Genomic DNA, 18,502 nt, shown 5'->3' on the forward strand with positions numbered 1-18,502 from the left:
GCCTGATTTTCTCCTCTTCCTCCTCCTCATTTTCTGTAGATTCCGACCGAGAAGATGGAAATTACTGCCCTCCCGTCAAGCGAGAAAGAACGTCCTCTTTAACCCAGTTCCCACCTTCACAGTCAGGTAACCTTTGCAGACCACTGCCGATCAGTGAGAGCATCTGTGCTGATGAGCCCACCGTCCCCCTGTGACGCCTCAGACTTGGTGTCTGTCTCCTGCCCACATCCAGTTAGAATCAATCTGAGACTCAGTCTCTGTCAGGAATGAAGCTGGAAGTGCCTCCCCCCCCCGGAATCAGTGACACTTAATAGAAGGTCGTGGCCTAGTGAACTAAAAGAAGATGCGCCAAGAAATGGTCGCTCTGAAATAGAGGAAAAGGATAGTCAGGCCTGTTAGGGGCTCTGGCCATTAATTACATGTTCTCCTTCCCAGGTTTGTGCCTGTGTCTCTAGACTGAAGGTGTAGGAAGTGTTAATTACATGTTCTCCTTCCCAGGTTTGTGCCTGTGTCTCTAGACTGAAGGTGTAGGAAGTGGGAAGTAGAGTGTCCTCCTGACCCTTCAGCCATGTGCCTAGAGCTTGGCAGTCTGGTTGAGAGCGCAGACACACATGCAGTACATATGGAACCAAGTGGCCCCAGAACACACTTTGGTGATGGAATGCCGTGAGCTCCCAGAGGAGGAGGGCTTGGTGGAACCTTGAAGGGTGGGCCAGGCTAGGACCCTGTGGAGGTGGCTGGGCCCGAGAGTGTGGAGGCTCTGGATGGGGGCCAGCAGACCAGCCCGGGGCTTGTTACAAAGACCAGTGCAGCAAAGAGGCAGTTTCCCAGGGTCGAGAGAGATGCTGTGGCTATTTGGTGGGAGTTCTGTGAGCCTGGGGACAGCCTTGCAGATTCAACAGTAAACACTGCCTCAGGGCTTGCCCCCTGTCCTCCCCATCTTGACTCCCCCCTGGCATCGTCCATCTTCTCAGTCTTGGCTCTCTAGTGCAGACTTAGAGACGCACATATGTTCAGAGAGGATCTCTGATTACCCGACTTGGCATTCCTTCTTGGGAAGTTCACATAAAGCATTTTATACCTGCGAACCTAAAGGATAACACTTTAAGGGGAAAAGATACCCTGGAAGGTTGTTTCTGCTTTCAAAAGTGATGCAGATGTGACCGGAAGGCTCCATGTAGCAATCCTTTCAAGATCCTCCCTGCAACACACTGGATTTCACTCCTGTTTCCCTTAACACTCACTGTGGACATTGCCACACCCTTTCTCACGACTGCTGAGACCCTCCTGAATGGCTAAGCAGACCTTAAGGAACCGTCGGGACAGTTAGCAGTCGGGCTTCAGGAGACTTTCTTTTCTCCCTTGTTGCATGGGCGTTCCTGTGAAACAAGGGAGCTTCTGCTCCCTCATGATCCATTGTATTCCTTCCTATTCACCTCGCCCTGCTGCACCACGCCTTGTGGTGGAAGGTACAGCAGAGAAGAGGAGAGGTGATTCGTGCTATGGCCATAGGCTGCAGGGAAGGACAGCCAACCAACCAAGCATTTCCCTTCCGCTCTAGCGCACTGGCATAGGAAATAGTCTGCTCTCAGTCACCGGGGTTGGAGACAGGAGTGGAGCCAGTATCTTGGAAGGCATGGTCTGTGCCCTGCGTTCTGATTCTGCTTAGCTGTGTTCTGTCTACCCAGCTGGTTCTTCAGCTCTGAGGCCCATTGCCTTATTGCCTGGCCCACACCCAGGAAAGCGTTTGATAAGTGTAAAGTAAGGTCCTAAACGGGTGAGGGGACAGGTTCAGCCAACCAGCAAGCCTCTGGCCGGTGACAAGGAGTAGGGTCTGAGGCTTGGAACATCCAGTTCGTTTTGCTTCCCTCCTGGTTGCTCCCATTGGGACCTACAGTGCCAAGGAAAAGCCAAGGGCATGAGGACAAGATAGGCGGCCACAGTAGACCATAGCATCTAAAGGCTTGGTTCATAATGCTGAGCCCCTACAGTGGGGCTTAGAGATCGAGACTTCAGGTGGGGTAGGTGATCGGGTGCGTGTGTGCCCTGCCTACTCACACTGTTTTTCCTCTTGTTCCCTTCCCTGCCTGCACCTCCTTGTCGACAGTATCAAAAAACAATGTTTTTATGCCATCAACCTTCTGCGAGCCATCTGCAGGCAATTCTGACTCAGAACCAGGTGAGCCCTCCTGTCCCTTTGCTTTACTACCAGTCACTGGGGGTTTTCCTGGGATGAAAAGCAGTTGATATTATAAAATAAGATCTTAAACAGGAACGGGCAATTTGAAAGCCGGATTCTTTTTCAGTTCCTAAATGTTTTCCCAAATCTTCAGCTCATAGTTTTGGAATCCAGTGTGAGGCAGGCTTCATAAGCCCTTAATTTTTTGTTTCTGCAGGAGGGCCTGGTCACAAGGAGCCTTTAAGGTGTTGGTTGGTTTTTCTGTTCTTTGGTTTTGTTTGTTTTTGTTTTTTAAAACAAAAAGCAACTATAAAGAGTTGTGTTACTCTTTTTTCAAAATTGTACACAAGTAATACATTCATACCACTTTTTTAGAAAGGCAAATGGAAAATACATAGAGTAAAAGAATCTGTCTGCCCCTCTCCCTCTCCCACCCCTAAGGTAACTGCTGTGAGGTCGATGGAATTTTCCAGACCCCTTTTCTGTGCATTAGAGTCTCACATTAATCAATATTACTTAGACCTGTTCATATAAATATGTAAGCATATTTAATCACAGCTTTAAACCTTGAAGGAAAGTAGCTTGCTCCCCTCTGAAGACTATGGAGCCTTCCTTTTTTGGTCTTTCGCTAGAGATCCAGCTCCAAGATTTCCTGAAAGTTTCTCCCACGTGGCTGAAATTCCTCATAAAAGATTTAATGAGCAAGTTCAACTACCCGAATTCTGTAACCCAACCTGCCTTATATAAATTCATTGCCGACTTCAAAAGCATTGCAAGATAAGTCTTACTCTGGCATGAGGGCAATGTTTTTATAACTTAGGGGGTTGATTCAATAGCACCATTTCAAACAATAGAATTCATTTTGACTCTGAAAGCAGACTTTTTTGAGCTGACCCTCTCTCACCAGGTCCTGAGGAGTTTGGTTTGTCGGGGTCCTTGGGAACCCCTGGAGTGCTGGCTTAGCATGTAGCCCTGTGAACTGTAGGGGCAGTGTTAGCCCAGGTGATCCTGTTCTGGTCTAGGGGACCAGTTGCTGAAGCACGCATCTAGATGGCCTTGTGCTGTCAATTTCCATTACAGATCTCTCCATCATCACCTCTAAGATCTGTGAGCAATGGTCTCACTCCGCTCTCTTGTTCCACGAAACCTTTATCGTGCAGCACTGAGAGCAAGGCCACCCTGAGAAAAGGGGGTTGCCAGGCCTGCTGAGGGGTGCTGACACAGCCTTGCTTCCTGGTCCCTGAGGCAGGGTGGAGTCATATCAGCCTTTTTCCGTCCTTCCCTGCCTGCCTTTCTTTTGTTTTTTAGCTTTAATTTGGGGGAGGGTGGATTTTTAACTGATGGAAGAATTTTATAAAGCACTTCCATATCCCTTTGCCCATTCGATTTTCCCTAGTCGTCCCAGTGATGTCCTTCAGAGCAGAGGGGTCAGATCCCGGATCATATACCCCATATCTCTCTTTCCATCTGGAATACTTCCTCGTTCTTTGCTTGATGTTTATGGCTTTGAAGATTACAGGCCAGTGATTTTGGAGAAGTTTTTCTGTCCGGGTTTGTCCACTGATTTCTGGTGGTTTTGCCCGATTAGTGCCTGTGGGGCTGGAGTACCACAGAAGCGAAGCTGTGTTCTTCACGCTGCACCGTCCCAGGTGGCGCACGGTGCTTACCTGGCCTGGTGCCTGTGGGGCTGATTTTGCTCACTTGGTTAGAGTGGGCTCTGTCGGTTCCTCTGCTGTGAGATCATCCCCTTTTCTTCTGGAGAGATACTCTGAGACTCTACGAAAGCCCATTCCTCTCACTGTTGCCCTCCAGTGTCCACCTCCACCAATGTTCTCTTGCTGGATTAGTCATTACTGTGATGATCGATCGCCAGAGGAGGGGGGGGCCTGCCTTCACTGTTATTAGTACGCTTAATTGGTGCTCTGTAAGAGAGCTGTCCTTTCTCCCCACTTAGTCCCTTGTTACATTGTACAGCAAGACGGATGCGTGGATTCCTGCTTCAGTCAGCAGCTTACATTCTGTCGTTATTAGTACAGAATTTCTTTTAATTGTCCCAGATTCGGCTAGCGGGAGTCCCACCAAACAGGTACCTATTTCCTTTTGCCACAGCTCGTTATTCTTTTAAGCACTTTTTTCTGTCCTAACAAGAGGCTCCAGGCTCATCATCGTCTCTCACAACGGTCCTTCTCAAAGGTGTCCTTCTTAGTGGAGCGTGATCTCCAGAAACCAAGGTCTGCATGCTCAGCAAGCTCACCGCCATCGGACTCTCACTGTGCTGGGCCTCTCGGTCCCAGAGATGGGGACACCCCCCGCCCGTACCTATGCACATCCCTCTCTGTACACATACACACATTTCTTTGTCCATATCTGTCTGCATGTGCGGTAAGCCTGGGTTCACATGTACACTTCCAATCCAGCACCAACAGGGTTCACTTGAGTCTCCCTGCTTCATAATTCTACCTGTCTTTCTGACAGAAATCTGGCTCCCTTTGTCCACAGTGCGTGTCCCATTGCTCTACCCTCCTCGCCAATTCCGTACATGCCAAGCACCCTCCCACCTGCCCAGACCCCACCAGGCTCTCTCCTCTTAGAGTCTTTTCAGTTCTGGCATACACCAAGTTGAAGTTCCCCTGGGGGTAAGCATTGCTTCCCGCAGACATCACTTGGGGTCTTCCTGAGGCAGGGCAGAAAGCACCCTCAAAGGAACCCACTGGCTTTAGATGTGATTAGGAGGAGGGTGGAGGCTGCTTTACAGGGAACCACCTCTTATCCCAGTGAGCTCACGGTGGGGCACGTGGGTGCCCTCAAGAGGACACCGGTGCAGTCACTCATGCATCCCAGTGACCCTGTCATGTGTGCTAGGGCTCTCACCATCAGCAACGGCTTTTCATTGTACCCTGGCCATGTTGTAGGCAAAGTGAGTTTTTTGAGGCCATGAAAAGAGAGCATGTCTATTTTGGTGAAGATGGCGCCTGCAGTGGGCCTCGGCTTACTGCCCTGTGAGCACACCTCCTTGCTGCCTTGGGCTCCTCCTGTCCGCGGTCCTCAGTTGCCATGACAGGTGTGGCATGCCTTATCTGTCTTGTCTGTGGTCTGTTCCCTGCAGCACCCTGTGATTTCTTGTGCGTCTGCGGGGTGGGCCAGGTGCCAGGCCCGGTGCTAGTGGGTGCTCCGTGGCCGTGCTCACCCAGGCCCGAGCCCCCACCCACTGGTCAGCCTAAGCTGGCTGCGAGGGTCAAATGCAGCTAGCATTGCTGCACACAGAACAGAGAGGTGGAGATTGATCAACGTAAGCATTGCAAACCCAGCTGTAAAGTCTTTTTCAGATTATCTCAATTGTGAACTTCATCTCAATATTTTTTGATGCTTTTAAACTGCCAGTCATCTTCTGAATAGTCCTGAGCTTTGGAAATGTGATTCAATATTTGTCTCCTAAAGAGGCGCATCCGGCAGCACGTCTTCGCCTGCATCTGTGGTGTCTGATTCTCCTGTGTGTCGTTTCTATGACCCCTCTTATGAGAGAGACCCCAGCTCCGCTAACGCAGGCTCGTGGAAGCCTGGTGGATTCGACTCCTTCATCCTAACTGGCAGTGAGAGTTTTTGTAACCCTGTTTTTGCCCAAGGAGAGCGGTTTGGCTGACCAACATGCAGGCAGCAGGAAGAAGCCTTTCAGCTTCCTTGAGAATTCTGATTTGACTTTGTTTTATGCCTCAGAGTTTGGTCTGATAACGCATTTGTGTTGCTTCCGTGTGCAGTCGGTTGGTGTTTAGTGTTTCCACAGACTTGTGCAGCCGTCACCATAATTAATTTAAGACCATTCCGTCACCCCAAAGAGAAACCCCGTCCCCATGACCAGTCACTCACCACCCTCTTCCCCAGCCCCTGGCAACCAAGAATCCACTTTCTGTCTGCGGGGATCTGCCTGTTCTGGATGTTTCGTATAAATAGAATCACATACTGTGTGACCTTCTAAGACATCTTCCTATTTGTTTGTCTTTCTTCCAACGATGTTTTTTAGTTTTTGTTTGTTAAATTTATTCCCAAGTACTATTCTCTTTGGTGCTATTGTAAATGGAATAACATGTTTTTGTAAACTTCATTTTTGGATTGTTCATTGCTAGCGTATAGATAAACGCAGTTGATTTTTGTGTATTAATCTTGTTCCCTGCACCCTGACAAGGGTTTTTTCAGATGAGTTGGACCTTAGCCCAAAAGTGACGTTGCCTCTGGTGGCCTAGAATGCTGCCATCCCTGTGCTGCCTCAGGAACAGACCTGACCTGTTGGAGTCAAGGCTTTTTATGCTGATCTTTCCCGTCAAGGCAGATTAGACTGTCCCCACCTCCCCACCCCTTAGAAGATAGGCCAACTCACCAGCACACACAGATGACCACTGTGGCCCAGTGGCCCAGCTGAATCCAGGTTTTGAGCCATCGCCCTGCTTCCTTCCCTTTCCTTGTCCTGGGCCTTCCAGCGTTCTCAGGAAGCAACAAGGTGAAGCTCTCCAGGCACATCTGGAAAGAGAGAGCAAGCCTGCTGTTTGTCACCTTTGATCTTTCATCACAGAAAACGAGTCTCATTTCCCAGACATCTGCTGGTAGTACAGAGGTTTCCGCAGATTACAGATGCGTCCTCCGACAAGACAGGTCCTCTGAGAAAGGGAGACTGATCCCAGGGACCTTTATTGGTTGACTCCCTGACATTCTCCAGGGCTTGTGAGCCCGACAAAGCTCTTGGTAGGCCGCTGGGTGAGGTGGCCCAGGGGTGGACCAGCCTTGCACTCACTGTCACTTTTGTCTCGAATCTTCAACACCCCCGTGGTCTTTCATTGTCAGCACCTGGCCTGGAGCCAGCACTTCCTGCAACCCCCTGGCACCTCCTCATCCAAGCTGCCTTATAACTTTGGTGGTTGAACCGGGCTTCTGTGTTTCTGTTTTAACTGGAAACATTTCCCTGGTTCTCTAGGCTCATGGCTACTGAGGTCCGGACCACAGTCTTCCCCTGCCCTTGACTGTCTCAGCTTTCCTGCTGCCCCCACTTCTACCTCCTAGGCAGGCCTGCTTTTTATCTTTTGTCTTATGCTTGTAGAGGAAAAGAGCAGTGGATTCCGGTTGAAGCCACCAACATTGATCCACGGCCAGGCACCCAGCGCAGGTAGGTGCCCGCCTTTAAGGAGGAAAGTGGAAGGACTTTCTCCCCCTCCTGCCTCTGCAGCATCTATTTGCACTGCTGCCTTAGGCAGCCAGCCGGCATGCTCTGGGTTCAGCCTGCTCTCTGGGTCATCTCAGTTACCTGGCACGTGAGCACTGAAAAGCCACTCTTCAGGAGCCCATCAGACCAAGGAGATTCTCCCCACTGTGAGCGCTTTGCCACCCTGAGGAGGGGGGTGGGTGGCAAGGAAGCAGACTTGGCTTGGTGTGGGGCTCTGTGCCCAGCGATAGCTCAGTTGGTTCAGGCTGTGTCTCCAGAGCATCCCAGCCCCAGCGTGCCGCAGGGGAAGCCTGATTAGCAGCGTGTGGCCACGATCCAGTGGGCTGCTGCTGGGGAGCAGGGCCTGGCAGTGGTGCAGAGTTGGAAGCATTCTCTCGTGCTTCCTGCCCAATTTGTGTTTGGCAGACAGATTTTCTCAGCGTTGCACTTTGAAAAGCAGGTGCAAAGGGTGTTTTTATGTGAGTCCGAGCAGAGTCCTAAACACTGGGGGGCTGCCTGTGGCTCTCTGCTCTCCCTGCACCATCTGTGCTTGATCCTTGAGCCCAGCACTTGAGGACAGCTGCCCCTTGGTTCCCCATAGAGCATTACTGCACTTACTGAATTAATTTCCAGAAAGCCCCTGAGAGCCAGTATGGGGCTGCGTGTTTCTGCCTGTGATGTCCGAGGGCCCCAGGCAAGCTGACCTCTGTTCTCAGGTCTGCCGAGCCAGAAGCCCAAGGAGCAACAGCGGAGTGTGCTTCGCCCGGCAGTGTTACAAGCCCCACAGCCAAAGGCACTCTCACAGACCGGTAAGAAATGGCCCTGGTGCCCAGGCTCGCACGGCAGGGTATCGAACATTCCCGAAGTTGGCCTGGAACAGCTGTGTCTGGTGACTTTGACAAAGACACAGGTGACTCTGGCCATATCTGCTGAATGCACACAGAAATAGAGAGCTGGGGAAACAATCCTTTAAGTCCATGGTGAGCCCAGGGAAGACAGAGCGTGGTCCCACCTTCTCCCCGCGGCACGAGGCCAAGGTGACCACTAGGTAAGACATGCTTTCTGTATACGCTGGCTTCATAAAAGCTGGCTCCCTCCCAAGTGTCTCCAGTTCATCCGAGCATGTTTGCAGGCAAAACTCCGCCTGTGTGTCTGAGAGACTTGAAGGGTCATTTTGGTTATGTGCATAATTTTATCTGCTTTGCCACCCGTAAGACCTAACTCTTAAACCATATTTCCATGATCTCCGCATAGGTCATGGTGTTCAGTTGGCCCGTAATTTCTTAATATTAATGAGCTTTTCTTGTCTTCCTCTTGGTCTCTCCCTGTAATTCAAAAATTCTTCATCAGAAGCAATCCAACATCCTACATGAAGGAAATAGTATTTCTAAAGAGTTTCAACGGGAAGGCTTTTTTTTTAAGTTATGCAGACCAATCAGCCAGATTTAAAAGCTGTGCACATCACGTGATCTCAGCTATTTATAGGGAGAAGTGCATAGAATCAAGATGTTATGAGTAAAACTGTGTTTTATAAAACTCATAATTGTGCCTTATTCAGTATATATTCTTTTTTTCTCTTTTACTTTAGTTAGCAGTATCACTTCTATGTACACTGAAAATTCATGCAGTTCTTTGTGGAATAAGCAATAAGATATTCTCACTTCTGTTAGGTTGTAGTTCTGGGTTCGTTTGGGTTTTTTTAATTTAAGAATTTGTGATTTTCAGTAATGATACCAAATCCTTTTCTTTAAAAAGGAGAAATTACACGATTGGTCTAAATGGTAGAAGGGAGCGCTCGAGGTCCCACACTAAACCCCCGTGACCCCGCCACTGTCCTCTTGTCCCTGCAGTCCCGAGCAGCGGCACCAACGGGGTCAGTATCCCAACAGACTGCACGGGGGCCGTGACAGCAACATCGCCCGACAACCCAGCACGGAGAAGTCCCTCCGATGAGGCACGAGCACTTGAGGTGTGTCTGTGCTGGGCAGGGAGCACGTGAACCTCCTCGGGGCTTCGCTGAGTGTGTAGACAGTTAACTGCTCTGAGGGGCGCCAGGGTGGGCCCGTGTTAGGGCTTTCTGGATTTGCTCAGCGGCGTGCGTGCGCAACTGCAGCTGATGTCCGTAGTTGCTAGAACACCGAGAATGGTCTGTCCGTGGTTCCAGAGTGCTGCACTGCCTGGGCCCAGCACCTCCCCGCGGCCGGGGTGGGCTGGCTTGCCGGCGGGCACTCTGCCCACTGCCTCTGGGGAGTCCGTGGGGCTGGAGGAATGGCTTTCATTGATGAGGTCTTGTGCCATTTGATATGGAGAGATGTCTCCCCTCCCTGTTTCCACACCTGAACAACTCCGGGACTCGTATATGTGGGCCGTTCTAACTGAAGAAATCTGCCTGGGGAGTCAGTTCAGAAGTTTTTGAGCAATGTCTAGGGTTCTGGGATTGTCTAGGCCAAAAGCATGTGTTTTCTAGTAGTATTGCCCAGCAGCTGAAAAATGAGGGGCGTGTTCTTCCGAGCCCGGTTTGCGGGTGGCAGAGGCAGATTTGACGTGCAAGTTGCAGCACCGCACCAAGGCTTCCGTACACAAAGCCGGGTTGCATGTGTGTGTTTATTTCTACTCGGCCGTTTTGGCAGCTGAGCTGCTGCCTGAGATTCTGTACCCTCCACCTCCCCCACACCCCCCGGAGATGCGGGAGCGCACATGGTGAAAATGATCGGCTATAATTCATTTTTAGAATATCCCTGAGCCCCCGTCCCCCCTTCAAACCAGTTAGCAGAATTAAAATTAGGAACCATCTCTGCAGCCTGCTGCTGCTTGGAAACTTGGCTAGCTAGGGCGGCCGGCGCAGCGGGTCTGCTGCACGGCTGTGAGCTGAAGGGTGACCGAGAAGCGGCCCGGCCCCACCGCCTCCGGTGTCCCTGGTGATGCGAGGACAGGCCACCCCTGGGCAGCACCAGCCGCCCAGGGACCCGTGCCAGAGGAGACCCAGCAAGCAGATGAAGCGGCGAGAAATGGCCCGTCTTACTTCTCGGGGCTAACCTGTCACTTCTTTTCAGTTGTTGTCTTGTTTGTGTTTCTAACTAGGAGAAAGAGCCCCAGAAAAATGAGTCTAGCGATACTTGTGAGGAGGAAAACTGTGAGAAAAAAGAGCAAGTTGCACAGCAGGCGTTTGTGTTCGGGCAGAACCTGAGGGACAGAGTCAAGGTGTGTGATCAGAGGCCTGGTGAGCGCTTGCACTCATGAGTCGGTCTGCTCTGCCTCCTCCAGGTTAAACAACAGGAACTCCGCTTTTCCTCACAAAGGGCGGGGAGGTGGAGACAACGAATGTGCCTGTGGGCTGGTCCTGTGATTCTCGGTGCTTCCAGCAGCTTCTTGTTTTGCATGCCTTCCTTTCTGCACGGCTCCGCTCCCGGCACATTCCCCAGCAGGCTCCCTCGTTCTCCCGGGAGCAGGGGACCGGGAGGCAACCGTGCATGCCTATCCCTGAGAACGGATGTTTTCATAGCAGAGGAGACAGCACGATCCGATGCTTTCAACGTCGCTGGAGAGATCCTTGTTGCCTGACTCGTGGGCTTCTCTGCCTTGGCACTAGGCAACATTTAGACTGGTTCATTCTTAGTTGTTGGAGGCCTGTCCTGGGTGTTCTAGGATACTGGGCAGTATCCCTGGCCCCCACCCTCTGGGTGCCACAAGTATCCCATGCCCCCCCCCGCCCCGCCCCGCCCCGTTGTGGCAACCAAAAGTGTCCCTTAATAGTGCTGAGTGTTCCCTTTGGGACCAAGTCACCCTTAACTGAGAATTACTGCCTTATTTTTTTAAAGTAGGGCAGGTGGAAAAGAACTTTTTCTCCCATCGGAGGCAATAGCACTGTCCCCTCCTGGCTGCCCCCAAGGCCTATTGGTCTAGTCTGGGAACTTTGAGTTGGGGGAGAGCATCTGGCAGTAGCGGGGGATCCGGGCTTTGGACCCTGTGTGCTGGCGCTCTGGCAGACCTCTCCTCTGGGAGAATGGGGCAGCCATAACTTTCCAGCCAACAGAGTGGAGTGTCCTTCTGTGCCGTTTCCAGCACCTCGTCTGGCAGGAGCTCCTTTAAAAGCCTGAGAGACCGCATCAGTGGCTGTGTCTGGGGACGTCTGTGGTTGTCACAACTAGGGTGTAGGTACTACTACCATCCAGCAGGTGGAAGCTGGGGATGCTACCCAACACCTCACGGGATCAGGGCGGCTTCCCCACAGAGAGCAGTCCAGCCCCGATGTCAGTGATGCTGAGGGGGAGAAACCCTGAAATAAGGGAACGAAAGTCTCTCCGGCACGTAGGAAACATCAGGTTGTGCCATCTGCTTTCTCCTTTGGAGCTCCCTGTCCAACAGAAACACAGATCCCCAGGGGTGAAGAACAGGCATTGCTGTTGCATGGCTTTAGCCAAAGTAATGAGTCCCTTGGGGGCTGCTCGCTCCAGGGAGGAGGAAACAGGAGAAGAAAGGGCCTTGAGATCCACCTGTGCACATCTTATGGAGGCCCAGGGCTCACGTGATCTGTGGTCTCACAGTTACATGCCACCCTCTCGGTGGGGGCGACTTCTTGGCACCCCAGGACGGGGTTGATGGTACCCACCTCTCAGGGCTCCCGGGAGAATCACATTCAATGATACATTTAGCAGAGCTGGCATGGCAGTTAGCGAGCATAAAGAAGTCCTCGAGAAACGATGCTTTCATTATATTTATAACAAACCCCCCTAAAATATCGCATTTGGAAGCATTCTTTGGCCTCGCATTACAGATCATTGGTGAAAAGGGAAGTAAGATGCCAATCTGAGGGTTTTGTTTTTGTTTTTTTTTTTTTTTAGCAAGGTAGAAGAAGTTTCCTGATGCCTTATAAACTGTTTTTCTGTCTTAACTGTTAAAAGCAGAAATAGTGAAGTTGATTACAGACCCCTCCACCTCCTGCGTTTGTACACACACACACACACACACACACACACAAATTGTGCCATATGGCCTAAGGGTGTGCAGACAGGCTGAGCTGGAGGTCCCGGACAGGCGATTGTCAGAGCAGTAAGTGTTGCCTCTCTGTTTCCCAGTTAACAAACGAGAACACTGAAGTAGCTGACATGGAGAATGCCGGACACCCCAGTTCAGAAACGCCAGCTGCGACCAACTATTTCCTTCAGTATATCAGCTCCAGGTGTGTGTCTTGGGCTTGGTGCCCAGCCTCAGACGGCCCAGGGTATTCCATCACCCTGAGCTTGGGGCCCAGGGAGGAGGCAGCAGCTGGACCAGGAGCCAGCCTGGTCCTTCTGGGGGCAGGACGGAGGTGGGGGTGGGAGGAAGCAGATTTCACCAGAATCCTGGCTGTCCCCCTGGCTCCTCCCTTTATTCCCACTCTGGGCACAGCTGTGGAGGGGCCAGGATGGTGTGCTTTGACAGACCAGGCAGGACCCAAGTTCTGGTTGGCCGTTGGAGTGACCTCTGTCACCTGGATCTCATGCCCAGAACAGAACCCATTGGGCCAGTGGCTGCTTAGCTGCCTCCTGTTACCTGCCAGGTTCCAGCCTGTGGGGACCCCTTACCCTGGATTTGGGCTCGCCGGTGGTTAACAGTGCTGGTGGTGGTGCTCACTAACGGCCTGGGTGCCCCATGGGTATTTCAGAGAGAAAGCGTGTCCCTGCCTAAGAGACAGCCCAGCACAGTGGCTAGAACGTGGGCGTGGACATCAGAGAGGCCTGGCATGAATGGTGGTGACCTCATGCTTGGCTGCCTGGACCCTGATTAGCAAAGTGCATTGGATATTGTTTTAAAGATACGTTTTTTGCACTGCAGCATTTCCCAAATTGGGATGCACTCACATCTGTGACATCTTAAACTGGACGAAATGTGATGATGACAGCAGCTCCGAGGTCATCCAGTATCACCTGCCAGCAGCCCAGGGGTGGGAGGTGTCCCTCCTTTGTGCAGGCTAGGGGACTGGTGGGTTCTTTCCGGGAAGTAGACAGCGCCTCATATGACCTCTGTGATCAGCCTCTCTGTGGCGCTGTCCTCATGCACCCCAATGGTGACACCTGCCTCGAGGAGGTCAGGGGTGATAAGGTGGCTGTCAGACGTGTGCCCACATGCAGTGGACCGTTGGAGGTGGGAGCCGAATGTCTCCTTACCAGTCAGCACAGCCTGGTTTGGAGGCTTGTGAGCACCTGTCCTCGGTGTGCCGGGCCCATCCCCCACAGGGGAGGTTGAGCAGTGCCTACAACCATGCTTTTCTGCATCAGGGGTGTGCCCCTTACCCACTCTGACCGTGCACATGGTGTGCAGCACGTGTGAGTGCCACCTGCCTGTGCCGCTCCTGTGGGGGCCCCACACCCACAGCATGCCTTCTCTTCAGTTTAGACAACTCGACCAATAGTACCGACACCGCCAGCAACAAATTCGTGTTTGGCCAGAACATGAGCGAGCGCGTGCTGGTGAGTGGCCCCTGTGGGTACTGTTTTTCCTGGGGCCCCAGGGCAAGGGACACGTGAATATGGCTGCCACCTTGTCTCCTATAAAGTGGGGATGCTTCCAGTTGCAAGAGAAAGAGGACCCAGTTCCGACTTGGGGGCAGGGTGGTTGCACCAGGAGGCTGTCTAGGAGCTGGTGTCGGAGCTTCCTGCCTTTCTTCTCTGCCAGCTAGCTTGGCCTCATCCTAGGACAGGCTTTCCCTTCAGTCAGGGGCCACGCTTCGTCCTGGCTGAGGCCAGCTGCAGTGATAAATCCTCAGACCGGAGTCCTTAGCCACATGCTTCTGAGACCACTCTGAGACCTCTGGAGCCAAGGGAGTTCAGCACCCCCGTCCCTGACCATGAGGGGGCAGCATGGAAGGGGCTCTGGGGCGGGGGGCCTTGGAGGGGCCCCTGCAGTGTCCCAGGTGTCTCCTGCACGCACCATGGCCAGGCTGTCTCCCCTCCCAGAAAGCCTGGCCAGCTTGGGATGGGGTTCTAGAATTGTTCACCTTCTTCCTTATTTCTGTTCATTTTCTTTTCTTGTCGAATGCATAGGACCCACTGTGTCTGTTTTGAGTGTGGTTAAGGAGCTGTTTCGTCCCATTTCATTATTTCCATCTTTGTCTCAGTCTGCGTTACATTAAGGAGCCTCCTGCTACTTTCTTCGAGTATTAATACTGTCCTTTTCTTGTTAAAACGAAACGGTCCAAGAGCTGCCTCACACAGAGATAAGCAGCTGGTGACACACACCTCCGTGAGATGTCAGGGGAGGCCCCACTTGGGGACTCGGGGGCAGTTGGCCTAGAGCATAGAAGGCTGGGTTTGGGAGGGCCGAGCTACCTGTATCGTGAGGGCACTTTTTTGCTGCGTTTTACCACCAAATGATGCTCGAGGATCGTTGTGTGGAGACAGTGCCCCAGGCTGAAACCCAGCCCCTGGGGAGGAGTTGTCTGGTCTCGTCTGCTGGGCCTGGGTGGGTCCCCAGAGCCGTGAAGGAAAGGCCATCTGCAGAAAAAAAGCCGTCTGCCTGCGAGGCAGTGCCGAGAGCCGCCATCCCAGCAGAGGGGTGTCCTGTTCCGCTGCGGCCGGCCCACCAGGGCCACCCAGACATGCTGTCCTCCCCATGTGTTTCCATCTCCCTGCAGAGCCCACCCAAATTAAATGAAGTCAGTTCAGATGCCACCAGGGAAAATGCAGCTGCTGAGTCCGGGTCCGAGTCCTCATCCCAGGAGGCCACTCCCGAGAAAGGTATGCTGCGGTCCCACCACCTTGTGGGAAGGGTACCAAGTGACAGGGGCACTGTCCATCCACACCCCGGCCCAGGAGGGACATGGGCCCCAGCCCGCTGCAGCACTAGTAGCCACACATGAACCGCCACCGGGGCAGAGTTGAAAAGCCATGGGTGCTGGGGGGGACGCGTTCATCCTAAAACAGAGAGGCTGTGGTGCTTCGGGACGACTCTGGGGATAGTGTTGAGGTGACTGTCCCCCCTCTTCCTTCTTGCCCTGAGGTGGGGGAGGGGAGTTTTTCTTCAGCGCTCTGTGGGAAGAATCTCACTGCCCTCCCGTCCTCTACCGAATGAATGGCGTGGGAGATCTGGAGCCACCCTGGCACCTAGCTCGCAGATGGTCTCCCCGCAGCATCCAGGGCCAGCTGTATGTTTGGGGTCCGTTCCAGGTCCCAGGAGAGTCGGCTCCCTTGAGGCAGAGCCAACCCTGTGTTCTGTCTCTTGTGGGGGTCGCCCGCGCGCACACACACACACACACACACACACACACACACACCAGCAAATAAATAGTCAATGTCGCTCAGCTGATAACATTTCAGAGTCGCTGGCCGAGTCGGCAGCCGCCTACACCAAGGCAACGGCCCGGAAGTGTTTGTTGGAAAAAGTGGAAGTCATCACCGGGGAGGAGGCGGAGAGCAACGTGTTACAGGTGAGGCGGGCCTGGCCAGGGGCGTCTGGCTCCGGTGGGCCTCCTGGCCCGTAGGTGGTGGTGTGAGAGGCCGGCCGTAGCTCCTAGCCTCTCTGTGCGTCTGAGGGGCTGGATCCCCGTCCTCCAGGCACGCGGGCCTCCCCGGGCAGTGATGGAGGGGCCAATGCCCCACCCTCTGGGACCTTGTGGCGGGGCTTCTGAGAGCTGAGTGAGCACTAAGGGACTTCTAGTCTCACTTTGTTTTTGAGCAGAAGCATCAGTTTTGAGGCATTCGCGATAGTTCAGGGAGAAACTATTGTAACAAGCACCCAGAATGAACGACTATGATTATTTGGTCACACTGGCACCCTGTGTTGTTTTATTTAGGAACCAGGATCACAGATGCACCCCAAACTTGTCCCGCCTTTCCGCTGCGTCCCGGGGCAGCATGTCCCCTTCAGTGTGCCTCATTCCTCTGCTTTGCGCTGTTGTGCGTGTGTGTCTGTAACCTGCGTGTGTCGAGCATTGGAGAGTTTCTGATGTGGCATTTTTAGAAGTATTACTGCTTATGCCCACCGAGCACTGTTGTGAAATCTATACAGGCGAAGAGAGTGACTTGGTAAAGATCCGCACGCTTTCTGTGAGGGGCCAGGCGTGGTCTCTTGCATATTCTTTTTTTATCTATAGAACAGCTTTATTGAAATAGAACACATATACTGTGGAATTCATTGTTTAGAGTGTACCGTTCAGTGGTTTTTTGTGTACGCACATAGTTACGCAGCCGCCACCACCAGAATAGAACGTGTTAGTCCCCAAAAACTGTGCCCATCAGCAGTCACGTCTCGTGCCCTCCCCGGCCCCCACGAGCCGCCTTCCCGTCCGTGCATGAGCCTGTTCTGGGCATGTCACACACGTGGACTCACATGCCGTGTGGCCTTCTGTGTCTGGTTCCCTCCCTGAGCGTCCTGGGCTCGGGGTCCATCCCTAGGGTGGCGCCAAGTGACGTGCGTGGCGGGACGTGGAGGGTTCCAGCTTTTAGCTGCTATGAGTCCTGCTGCCGTAGAACTTGTGTACAGGCTCGCGTGTGCGGGTGCGTGTCGTTTCTCTTGCGGAGATCTCTAGGAGTGGGGTGTCTGGGCCGCACAGTGACTCCACGTGTAACATTGTGAGGGACACGTGTCCGCAGCAGCCGCACCCCGTGTCCTCCCGCCCGCCGTGCGCGAGCTGCTGAGTGCCGCGCCGCCTCCCCGGCGCCTGCTATCACCGGGCTTCTGATGCCACCCTAGCGAGTGCGAAGTGGTATCTCATTGGTATCTGGTTTTTATCTCCGTTTCTTTAGTGATTCTTTCGTGCTTTCTGACAATGTAAAATTCATTTTAGCTGGAGGACAGGACATAAAACTGGCGAAGGGTCAGATGTCCCCCCTGGGCCGTAGCTGGCTGACCCCTCCCTAGTAGTCACTTAGGGTAGATTGGAGGCACCCCGGAGTTTGTCCACACCAGCGCCCACTCAGCCAGGGCCCCGCTCACCCAGGGGGCTGCCTTGTGTTCCAGATCCAGTGTAAGCTGTTTGTCTTCGACAAGGCCTCGCAGTCGTGGGTGGAGAGAGGCCGGGGCCTGCTCAGGCTCAACGACATGGCATCGACCGACGACGGGACACTCCAGTCCCGACTAGGTGAGCTGCAGAGCGGTGTCTGTGGAGAGGGCCTGGGAGGGCAGTGTCCCCACGCGGGTCCCCACTGGAGAGCCCCGGCACCTGTGGCCTGCAGGCCCAGGCCCCATCCCAAAACTCTCGCTGCCAGCTCTTTGGTGACTCTCCTCTTTGTGAGTGTGACAGTAGCTGAAACTACTTAGCAGCTCTCGAACTTGTTTTCCAATAATCAAAGTGCTGGTGGCTTTATGGTGGAAAGGGAAAGTAAGAAGTCACACAGTCCCATATAGCCTATGGTCCTGGTCACAGACCTTCCCCCAGCCCGTCCCAGCTGCTCCGCGTGCCTCGGAGGTGGGCCCATTGGGCACAGAGGGCTCGGGGAGTGGACACAGGGAGATCTGGTCAGTTAGAGCCCAGGACCCCACCCCACAGCCTCGCTGAGCTGGTCCACGCTGCTCCGTTTGGGAACGTCTGGGCCCCCAGGTTGCGGTGGGAAGAAGTGGGCTGGTGGGAAGACAAGGTGTCGCCGTGTGCACAGGGTCAGGGCACTTGCAGGGAGGATGGGTTCTGATAAACCAGGCAGGCTGACGGCTGCCTTGGGTAGATATAATGTGTACTTCCAGAGAAGGAAGAAGTCTGTACCCTCTTTTTCTCTACCGTATGTTGCTCCTGGTCTGTCTTTGTCTCCCTCTTGGTGGAAGGTCTAAGCAGCTATTGGCCTCAACCTTTTTTCTAAGAAAAGTGCAGAGTAGGGGCTCAGGCTCGGCCTGTGAGCGGGGCCAGTCAGGGGGCATCAACTTGTAGGCAGTGTGTCACATAAAGAAAATGCACACAGTCCCCAAATGTCCCTCTCTGGCCTTGCCTCCCACCTAATCATCCCACCCCCCCCCCCAAGGAAACCTCCATCCTGGTAACTGCTAGGTGGACCAGCAGGACCCCGTGCACATGGCCACGGGGGAGCTGGGTGGTACAGGGCTGGCCCGGTGTGGGGGGGGGCTGTGGCTTAGCAGACTGGTGGCAGCTTATGCGGACCTTGAGAGAATTGTGAGATTTCACCCCTGTTGTGTTTTCATTCCGGAATGTGGCTGTGGGGTGGGGGTCG

At 53.3% G+C, this 18,502-nt stretch overlaps 1 protein-coding gene across 9 annotated transcripts in view; it reads left to right on the top strand.

The window, feature by feature from the left end:
• RANBP3 (RAN binding protein 3) overlaps nucleotides 1-18,502 on the top strand; it is a 53,475-nt gene that overhangs the window by 33,566 nt on the left and 1,407 nt on the right. For 3 of the 9 annotated variants that reach the window (XM_045776755.2, XM_045776760.2, XM_045776761.2), the window contains 11 exons: nucleotides 40-126; nucleotides 2,108-2,179; nucleotides 7,266-7,331; nucleotides 8,084-8,176; nucleotides 9,218-9,336; nucleotides 10,449-10,568; nucleotides 12,443-12,546; nucleotides 13,738-13,816; nucleotides 14,980-15,082; nucleotides 15,647-15,771; nucleotides 17,304-17,424. In XM_045776755.2, coding sequence (XP_045632711.1) covers nucleotides 40-126; nucleotides 2,108-2,179; nucleotides 7,266-7,331; nucleotides 8,084-8,176; nucleotides 9,218-9,336; nucleotides 10,449-10,568; nucleotides 12,443-12,546; nucleotides 13,738-13,816; nucleotides 14,980-15,082; nucleotides 15,647-15,771; nucleotides 17,304-17,424 — 1,089 coding nt within the window. The remainder of the gene's footprint in view (nucleotides 1-39; nucleotides 127-2,107; nucleotides 2,180-7,265; nucleotides 7,332-8,083; nucleotides 8,177-9,217; nucleotides 9,337-10,448; nucleotides 10,569-12,442; nucleotides 12,547-13,737; nucleotides 13,817-14,979; nucleotides 15,083-15,646; nucleotides 15,772-17,303; nucleotides 17,425-18,502) is intronic. The other 6 variants (XM_045776757.2, XM_045776762.2, XM_045776758.2 and 3 more) reach the window with 4 other exon arrangements.

Source organism: Ursus americanus, chromosome 14, assembly GCF_024610735.1.
Source record: "Ursus americanus isolate L20-20 chromosome 14, mUrsAme1.1.p, whole genome shotgun sequence".
NCBI lineage: Eukaryota > Metazoa > Chordata > Mammalia > Carnivora > Ursidae > Ursus > Ursus americanus.